Source organism: Sesamum indicum, linkage group LG13 (genome assembly GCF_026168435.1).
Source record: "Sesamum indicum cultivar Baizhima isolate 11 linkage group LG13, ASM2616843v1, whole genome shotgun sequence".
Lineage (NCBI taxonomy): Eukaryota > Viridiplantae > Streptophyta > Magnoliopsida > Lamiales > Pedaliaceae > Sesamum > Sesamum indicum.
Window position 1 is genome coordinate 8,599,930 of NC_142669.1, and position 10,871 is coordinate 8,610,800.

The 10,871-nt window shown below is 30.7% G+C and overlaps 1 protein-coding gene across 1 annotated transcript; it reads right to left on the reverse strand.

Annotated features, from left to right (window-relative positions):
- Positions 1-6,992: 6,992 nt before the first annotated feature.
- Positions 6,993-8,997, reverse strand: LOC105176664 (O-Glycosyl hydrolases family 17 protein). The gene is made up of 2 exons (XM_011099538.3): positions 7,488-8,997; positions 6,993-7,151 (listed from the first exon to the last, which is right to left on the reverse strand). Exons 1-2 carry the CDS (start codon positions 8,851-8,853, stop codon positions 7,114-7,116), a joined length of 1,404 nt encoding a protein of 467 aa, XP_011097840.1. The 5' UTR covers positions 8,854-8,997; the 3' UTR covers positions 6,993-7,113.
- Positions 8,998-10,871: the final 1,874 nt, after the last annotated feature.

The window sequence follows — 10,871 nt, forward strand, 5'->3', positions numbered from 1 at the left end:
GTTCAAAATATTGTTAAATTTACGTTAATTGGGATTATTTTAATTAGTAAAATTGAGATCCTATAATCAGAAGGTTATCGACTCGAGTCTCTCACATTATGTATGGATATTAACTTTGATACGGATATAATATAATTTATCCGTACAAGGAAACAAATATCCTCCTTTTCTTGGAGAAATACTGACTGTGCTATAGGATCGGCACCCATGTCTCTGGTGGGGTTATTAGATCTCAAAATCAAGATCGTATATTATCTTACCACGCCAATTTGGAGATAATGCCACGTAGACCAGACAAGTTGATGCATTTGGAGATGATGCCTCATTTATGATAAGGCATATTTTTACTACAATACTCTAACATTAAAAATTTCAGTTCTAAACATTTTATCTTAAGTGTCGGAGGGTTTTAGATGGAGACCACCCAGTAAGCCTAACGATTTTTTTTTCTCAGGTTCCATACATTGTTTTGTAATTTTTTTTTAGAATTTATTAGATGTTATAAAGTATTTTCTAAATATTTTATGACATAAAACTTATAAGTTCAAAATATAAGATGTTACGAGCTTATAAATTTTGATGAAAGAAACTAAGACGTCGCGATTTACGGGTAAAATTTTAACAGGACTAATTCATTTTTATTCAGAATGTTACTTTTTAAATATTATTTAACTTCTTATAAGTTCTGAAATAAATTAATCAAGCATTCTATTATTATCATCATTATTTTATTATTATTATTTCAAATAAGAATATATGTTTAATAGAAATCCACTTTTTGTTTTAAAATAAAACTAATAAGTTTGAAAATACTAAGTACTGCCGACATGCCAAAAAAGGGGGCTATCTGACTCTGGATTTTTGAATTCTTGCTCAATTTTTTCTTTTTTTAATTATACATCAATTACATAATAAATATCATAATTAAAAAAATACGAGACGAATAGTAAACGTTATATTATATGTACATATATTATTTATTTTATTATTTAAAAGTATGTATATAAAATCAGCATAAAAATATACGAGTAGCAAATATACGTACACTTATTATTGACTAATATTATTAGGTTAGTTTATTTTCACGTGAACAACATCTTAAAAAATAAATTGAGTGATCATTATAAGTCCAGATATATTTAGACTCGATTCAGGTAAGGACGAGTCAATTCACCGAAATGTGAAAAGCTCGAATCTTGATTTGTTTCAAAAATAATAATATAAGAGCCGAAATGTTTGTGTAAATTTGAATAAAGTGGTCAATAATATGATAAGTATATCATACTTGTTATGTGATTAATTTAATTCGATCAGATCTAATCTGAATAAAATATTTCCATAAATCGAATTTTCTACTTTTGAAGGAATATGCCCTCAGTTATTCCTTTAAGACCATATCACGGATTTCTTTTCCATTTATTTATGGGATAATTACACCCCTCTCCCGAGGTTTGTAATTACATGTAAATTTATTGTGGTTTGAAAAATTACATCTAGCACTCCTGAAATTTGTTTTAGTATATCAAATAAGTCCCTCCGTTAGTCAAAGTTCACGGAATTTGTGATATTGACAAAAAAAGTGGAAATAAATCTATTTTTACCTCTGATTAACTTATTACTGATTTATTATAGATTAAATAAATATTTTTATGATCAAATTACCTCGTACGTCTTCACGCATTAATGCATGAAAGAAGGTATATTTTCACCAGTTATAAATACAGTTTAGTTAGAAAAATTTTTATTTGATCTACAATAACTCAGTAATGAGTCGATCGAGAATAATATCAATATTTATTTATTTTTTTAGATAAAGCAAACCTCAGAGGTGTTAGACGTAAATTTCCAAATCACATAAAATTTACGTGTAATTACACCAAATCTCATAGAATGGGAGTATAATTATCCCTTTATTTAATTATTTATTTTTTTAGAGCATACAAAAGGGGCTATATTTATTATTATTTTCTCGTCTTATAATTTTAGTGTAATTCGCAATGTAAATACCAATTTGCGTATTCGGGACTAAATTTTGTTATTTTTATATGCAACTCCGTTCTCTTTTATTTAGATATTTTGATAAAATCAATTAAAAGAAATACCATGTCAATATTTTTCCAAATATTATTTTTTTAGTTACTACGAAACCAAATACATAAAATGCGTGAATTTTAGTACCGTAAATGTGGATGTGCGTCTATTTCTACAATAATTATTTTTATTTTTGCTTGAATGCATTTGTTGATTTTAATTTTTAATGTACTAAATCTATTTTTAAATTTAAATATATTGAATGGTGTAATGAATCACATACTATAAAAAAAATATTTTATATATTTTAAATAATTTGAATAGAATACGGTTGTAGAGTTATAAGATGTTAGTAATAACAAATTTATAATTTTAAATGAATTTGTTAAGATCTCATAAATAAATTTGCAATTCCGTACTTCTTTTTAAAAAATTTATAAACTTCTAATATCTTATTTTTAGATCTTATAAGATATTTTTCGTATAAAAATCTCATATGAATTATTCCTCAAACTGTTATGAATTTCAGACTTATCATTTTCTTTTTCAATTATAATAAAATTTAAGCGATTTTGATTTTAATTATGAAAGTTTGCATTTGCTACTTATAATTGTTTTTCAATCAAGTGTTTGGTCGGAAAAAAATCACAATGCAGTGCACATGTGATATTTAAAGGTTATGTGATGTGATATTTTTCACATATGCACAACATGTGTTATTTTTCTAGTAGAAAAATCAACAAAATACCGATCGTATACGGCAAAGTGCAAATTTCGCAAAGTTGAGATGGTAAGTTGACACGAAAATTTTTTTCGAATAACAAAATGCAAAAAACGAGCATAATTTGGATGGCAAAATGTAATTTACCCAATAATTTGCAATAATTCATCTTGATATACCGAATAATACTCAATATGACTAACAATGATAAATAAATTATAATGACTCATAAAGTGAAATAAATACACAAACATCCGATGAAAATCGAACTTATAACTTTAAAACTTATTCATAGGACCTCAATTTTAGTGTTGACGCTGATCATTAAAATGGGCTTTAGAGACTATAAATTGGTGGTAAGAGTAGTGACAAAGTGTTGACCAACATAACATTCACATCAGACAGAAAATGACTCTTCCACCAACATATATACATTGGCTAAAGGATTATTTTCATTGTGATATCGTCTACCTAACTCTACAGTTGTCTTAAAAAAAACAAAAAGAAATGAAAATTACTCATGATTTTTTATTTATATAACTTAATAAGAGAGAAATCCTTAAAATGCCCACAACTGTATGAGTTTCTACCACAAATTTATTATTGATGTCCTAAAAAAGCGATATCGATTAAATGTGTATTATTAGGGTGCGACTCAACACACTTCACACTAGAATCCTTACAAATGATTTCTTTCCCTTTAATTGAAAAAATGATGGGGTATTTATACTAATACAAATGTATGCTATTTAGAGTAGGTATGGGTAAAATACTACTTTAACCTTCACCTACTCCTTATTACGTGGCTACAATTTATTGGCTGGGGTATTCTAATAATTCGTTGTTCCACATAAATTTGGTAAGTTTGACTTGGACTTTCCTTTTTGAAAATGTCATTCTTACCTTATTTAACTTGATTTCTTTCCTCCATCAATAACTTTAACTAATTGCATTTATTAATAGCATTTTTATTTAAAATTAATTCCAATTAAATTCCCTTTAAAAATATAAATTATATTTTTCGTCGAAGGAGATATGAAATTACACTTACACCCTCTTCGTTAAAACACTTCCGTTAGAGTTTGGACAGAAAACTCTTACGTTAACTAAAAAAAATTACATAAATTTTTAATTTTTTCCTTCATTTAACATTTAATGTATATTTTTGTACTTGTGAAGGGAGAAACGTAATAAATATACATTTAGAGTGAGGTTAACATCATTATATACTTTCCCTTTTAAGTACTATTACATGATAGTATTAATTGAAGGGTAAAATGAAAATTTATGTAATTTTTTGCTGATGTAACCATTTCTATCCAAACTCTAACGAAATGGGTTCAGTTGTAAACGAAGAGTGTAATTAGATATATTTATGGGGATCTAAGTGCAGATAACCCTTTTATTTATATATGTTTAAAATTAGTTCATCTAATTGATTTTGACCCGTTATTAATTTTTTATTCTGTTAAACAATTTTTACATTATTCACAGACATTTAGTTGACAAAAATTAACCAAAATACCCTCAATACACTTTTTTTTACACATGCACATTTAAAATTAATTTTATTAATTTTAAACATATGAATTATGATCAGATAATTATTTTACTTTATCTTTTCTTTTATATAATTAAATGAATAAAAGTAACAAACTCTTAAACTACGGACATGCATTGAGTATGCTCTAGTAACTTATTATTTGAGGGAGAGGGCATGTTTGGGTGGAAGCGGATTTTGGTATAACCGCCGTCCGGTGTTCGCGCATAATCGGCAGTTGGGCACGCCGGCACGGCGGTGGGAATGTTGAACAAACACCACAAATTATGCTCGAACCAAACAGCACATAAAACAAAGAGCATTCCAGCTGTCTAATGCTGATTGGCCCCACTCTACCACGCTATTGATAAATGCGATTAGACTTTGTATCGGTAGGTAGCACGTTTATAGAATTAAGATAAACGCGCTTTAGCTTTTCACATTCTTCATATATTTTGTGGATTGGAAGTAGGGTTGGGAATGATTAATCCAGTTGGGTTCGAGTTTAAAAAATTATGTTTATATTTTATTTTTTGTTATTATTTTAATTGAGCAGAAATGAGTTTTAATTAGTGCGAATATGAATCAATTTTAGATAATTTAATATTTTTAAGTATATTTTATTATTTTTATCACTAATTGAATTGAACTCGAGTCAAGCTTGAAAAATTCTCAAACAAAAAGTTTTGTTCTAATTTAATTTGATATATTTAACAAAGAAAATTCAAAACGAGATTTGTCGATTGTTCTCAATTAAATATCGAATAGTTTGATTCCGTTTCTAGCCATAATTGGGAGGAGTTCAAAAGCATGATAGGTTACTTATTATGTGAGCATGCACCTCTTTATATGCATTAGCGTGTGAAGATAAAAGTTATTACTAAGTTAACCAAAATAAATATAAATTTTTTTAAAATCGTTTTGCTAATTTTAACAACTTTGATAAATTTTGACTAACAGAAGATTAATTTATTAGATGGAAAAAAAGGTTAGGGATACTGAATGTAATTTTTTAAATTAAAATAAATTTATATATAATTATATTAAATTTTAAAACAATATGATGTAATTATCCCTGCATATTATAATATAATAAGAGTATAACAGATTCAATCACCCGGTGTTGGATCCTGGGTCGGGTTCAACGTCCCCTTGAGCAGCCCACGATCAGGGCTAGTCAAAAGGAATATTCAAAATGGGCTTGATAACTAACACTGGGTTCTACTTTCAACTGCAATGACACATTGACCCAAACCCTTTTTCTCCCAGACCCACAAATCACATTTGGGTATGGATCATCTATAATGTCCAAAATTAGATGGGTCGGATCATCAGTGCTGGATTGTTACCGCATTAGATTTAATATAAATTTGACTCGTCGATTTTATAATTTATTATAAATAAATGGGCTAATTACACTTTTATTATTAAATTTTGATGTAATTACACATAAATTATATAATTTAAAAAATTATATTTGGTATCCTTGAAATTTATTTCTCTCTAACAAATATATTCCTCAATTGGTCAAAATTTAATAAATTTGTTGATATTAACGGGAAAAAAACTTAGAAATCCATATTAACCCCATGACCTATTACTGATTTATTGCAGGCCAAATAAATTTTTTTGATCAAATTACTCTTATTATTTTCACATGTTAATGCATGTACGAAAGTATATTTTTATCGTTATTGAAAAAAATTATTCGACTTGCAATAAGTCAATTGAGAGTAAATATTAATTTTTAATTAATTATTTTTTCATTATTATCAACAAATTCATGAATTTTGATTAACAAAGATACACATTTATTGGACATAAGCAAATCTTAAGAATACTGAAATAGTTTTTCAAAACACCTGAAGTGTACATGTAATTACATCAAATCTCGAGAGCGTGGAACGTAACTATCCCTAAAATAATGAATTATTATATATTTTTATTTAAAAATATATATATAAAATTTCATAATTAATTATACAAATACAAATTTTAACTGAATTGCAAAACTAACCTCATTTCTAAAATTAATGAGAGAATGAAAAATTATTTAATGAAAAAATTAATTGGGATGAAATTACACCGAATTATAAAAACAGGCAAGAGACAAGGAGAAGAAAACCCCAACAGGAATACGTCAGTCTCTTCTTCCTCAAATTCCTATCAATCTTTTGAAAGAAACAATGATCTATCTATACTATTCATTTATTATAATAATTATATTTGATTGACAAAATATACAATTAAAAAAAAAAAAAATTCGGAAAACCAATGAAGTCTTACTCGATGATACGATTGTGGCTCTCAAGTTCACCAAATGTGAATGTGAGTATATAATTTAATTTTATAATAATTTTCTTGCTTCTTTTAATTTTTCTAACATACTAATTGATTTGGAAATATTAAAGTATTGAATAACAAAGTGAATCTTATCATAATATATATATATATATATAGAGGGTGAATAGTAATTTATCCTCCTGTGATATTGAAATGAACATAATACTCCCTATGATCCTATATTGTAGGATTGATTTTGCAATATTGGCTCGTAAGATGACCATCCTCTTAACTTAATTTAGTTTATCAATCTGGATGGATTAGTCATTTTATTTTAATTTAATAAATTAAATATTGAAATGATGGAGACGTATATAGTAATATATAGAAAGTGAAATGAGAGTAGGAGGTGGATGGTTACTCAAACTATCTAAACCCAATCAATATGAGGTGAACCTCACCTCCTCCACATAAATTAACATATACAATCAGGAATAACAAACTTTAACTGCCAAATCCCACCAAACAATCTCTACCCTCAATTACCCCACGTCGGGAATTCACAGCTACCAAACTCTGCAAAATCAAAACCACCATTTGCTTACTCTATAAGATTAATCAAATTAGCTCAACCAAAACACGCTTTTTCATAATTAATACACCCTAATAATCAAGATTATTGAGATTACCATATGATTTACGCAAAGTAATCCTTATTTTTCAAACAAGCAATAATTATATATTATTATATCACTCAATTTAAAGTTGAATTAATATATTGTTCAATATTATAAAAAAAAGTATCTAATATAAATCGATTGAATTGATAGTTACGTGATAAGTGTAATTATATTTATTTGTTCATTATTATTTGTTAAAAAAATTAGTCTGAGGTAAATGGTAAAAACTTACTAGGAGATTGAGTGACGACATAGGCAGCGCCGGCGAAGTCGCAGGTCCCACTCCCCCGAGCATTTCTCTGGTAGTAGCTGTTGAACGCATACGATGCGTGGGCCTCCACCGTGTTCGGATCGTAGCACGTCGCTCCAGGCTGAATCGCACCGCAGTCCGCCCCTCCCTCTCCACAAGCATAGTCCAGCGCCTGTTGCAGTTTCTCCTCCCCGGCTCCCGCGTTCGCCACGCACCACGTCTGTCCCACGCTGCTGGGTGGCTGCGCCACCACCTGGCTCTTGCTTCCATTCATCATGCTGGGGGAACCGGCGAGACCCTCCGCCGTGAGTGGGATGTTGTACACTTTCTGCTCGTTTGGGTAGAAGAGCCCGTAGTTTCTCTCCGAAGTGGGCCCGGGCTTTTCGTTTTCGTTGAAGAGAGCGAATAAATAGACGTTCAGAGGCTCGTTGCGCCGTAGAGGGGTTCCACCGCCGGTAAGCACTCGGCGGACCAAGTTTCCGTTATACGCCGCCGCATTCGCTTCACTTGCCCCGACCTCATTCTCGTCGCCCTTCGACGGCCACCCAGTTTCGGAAACCACAATTTTCACGTCGTTGAATCCTAATGCATTCATTGCTGCAAATACGGCGTCGATTTGGGCATCGAACAAGCTCTTGTAAACAAGCCCGTTGTTGGGATCGACGTTGCCGGAGTTGTTACGTAACAAGGCGTAGTCTAACGAAATCTTATCTGTATTAGCAGAATAGGCGAAGAAGGGGTAGGCATTCACCATGAGGTACGATCCGGTTTGTTTGAGGAAATTCAGCATTGGTGTGATAACCGGTTCGACGAGGTCCGATTTGAAAGAACCGGAGGACGAAGGGTAGGATGTCTGTAGAGCACTGAGGGCTACAGGGGAGGTGACTTTAATGGAGGACGCGACGTCGTATTTGACCAGAGATGCGTAAACGTTTTTCATGGCGGGAACAAGGAAGGATGTGGTGTTTTGGGGGTCAACAAACACTTCGTTCCCAACAGCGATGGCTTCGACGAGGGTGTTGGGGTGGTAAGGAAGGATATTCGATTGGATCCAGGAGTCAGTAAATGACTGGCTGGCGGCGGCGGAGGAGAGCTGATTGTTAGGAAGCGCGACGACGACGGAGATCCCGGAACCCGAGAGGGCAGATAAAACGGTGGAATCAGTGTCGTAAAGCTTCACCTTGGTGATACCTTGCGCTTTAAGGAGTTGCACTACTTGCGGCGGTGATGGAAGGTCGTTCCCGAGGCGGCCGTAGTTTACACCGACGGTGCCGGAGTCGGAGAAGACGGATGGGATTGAAGGGAGAAGGAAGAAGAGGAATGCATAGAAAAAGTAGAGTGCATCCATGGTCTGTGAACGGGGAGAACAGTGGAGAGCATCAAGGGTTTTGGAGGAGGTTGAAAGTTACAAATAGATTGCGCTTATATAGAGAGAGAGGAAGGAGTTGAGGGGGTGAGTGACTGTGAGTGGAGAAAGTGCACTTAGTGGGAAATGGAGTGAGGGGGGTGGTGGCTGTGGCTGTGTCAATTTCATCTTCTATTACAAATACATGCTATTTTATTTAATGTACATATGTATAAAATATTATATTAGTTTTTTTATTTTAAAATTTTATTTTATACATATTATGTATATATATCAAATGAAAAAAATTTCAAATTTTAGATTGAATTTAATTAGATCTGAACCAATATTATAACAAGTATAATATACTATTTGTGATATGATTGATATATAATTAAGAAAAAATGATCAATCATATGTTAAGAATTTCACGCTTGCTATCTGATTAATTTAATTTGACCGAACTTAATTTATATAAAAAAAAATCTTTAAATAAAATGGAATGTGCAATGGATTTAAAATAGAAAATTCGATTGAAATGATTGTAGGAGATTTCAGGTTTTGCTATTATTTTATAGATATACTTAATTCTGTAGTTTCATATAATTAAATACATCTTAGTCACCCAATTATATAAAATGTCCTACTCATATTTTAAATTCAATTATAATATATGGTGCTTATCCAATTGAACAAAAATTCCATTTGCTTATATATATAATATGGTTTTGAATTATTTTTTTATCTGGTTAGATATGAAAATCAACTTTCAATTTAGTAGAAAATTTAATATTATAATATAAAAATAATTGATCTAAAGTGGCATAGACTAAATGTAATTAAAAAAAGTGTAAGGTGATCGCTTGAGGTTCGAGACCGTATTTGAGTTGATTATGATCCGATGATTTTTATGAGGGGTTATTAGGGTTGGACCCACCAAAAGACCCTTACCTCACGAGTCAGTGAGATTGTATCGAGGTAATATATTAACATAGAAAGATAGTATAAATATCGTATCCAACATATATTTGTTGGGCGATTTATATTAATGTCGGTCCCATTTAAACTAGTTACGTACATAAATACAGTACGTAATAACGAACTTTCCAAATCTATTTAGTAATCAATGTCGGATGAGTTCGCTAGGGTTTTGCGTTAAATTAATTTGAGCTGAAGCACGCAAGAGTTTGAATTATTTTAAATATTTTATAATTATTTAAGCAGATCTTAATATTACAAAGCAAACCGCCCATCGAACCCACTCATTATCTCTAAGCATTAAATATCATAAAATCACTATATATGTGTGATAATATAAATTTATACCTCAAAATAAACACAAAAATTAAAATGATATATTTGTTACATATTTCAATAAAATTTTCCATAATCAATTTATTAAAGAATAAATAAAATTTGGGATCCTACCAAGCGTGTGTGTCTCAAGGTATAAAGGTTGGCTGGCAAAAGAGGTAGAAAACGTAAAATGTACAACAGAAGCGGTCTACCTAATTTACCGGCCGAAAGGGTAAAACCATGTGTAAACCTAAAATTCGAGGGAGACAATCCAATGACTCGAGCACAAAACTCTTTTATTAGAGATACCGTGTTTAAATATTAAGTGTGCGTGTGCATTTGATGCGTAAATAATATATATAGTGAAATTTGAAATTAATGGGAATGAACTATTGTGCGGAATTGAGTAATCACAGTTAGAATATTATGGAGTCGAGCCTCATGAATATAAATATATAATATATTTTTAATTTTTTTAGAAAAATATATTCAGCTTGAATACGACGGTGTATTGAATTATTACGTATTAAATATATGGAATCTTAACGGAAAAAGGATATTAATGGCCTCCCTTTTTACAGTAGTTTCTTTATTTATTGAGATAGAAAATTACAGAAATTTAGCTTTTGGGATTTGGGAAATTCTGGAAATATTCATATAATCTCCTTGTGAAAATATTAAATGACACTGTAATATAAAATCTAATTCGATTACAAGTTTTTGTG

Coding starts and splice junctions, on each gene's coding strand:
- LOC105176664 (XM_011099538.3), bottom strand. CDS start 8,853: ATGGATGCACTCTACTTTTTCTATGCATTCCTCTTCTTCCTTCTCCCT. Junction 7,152..7,487: donor TGTCGTCACTCAATCTCCTA/GTAAGTTTTTAC, acceptor TTGATTTTGCAG/AGTTTGGTAGCTGTGAATTC.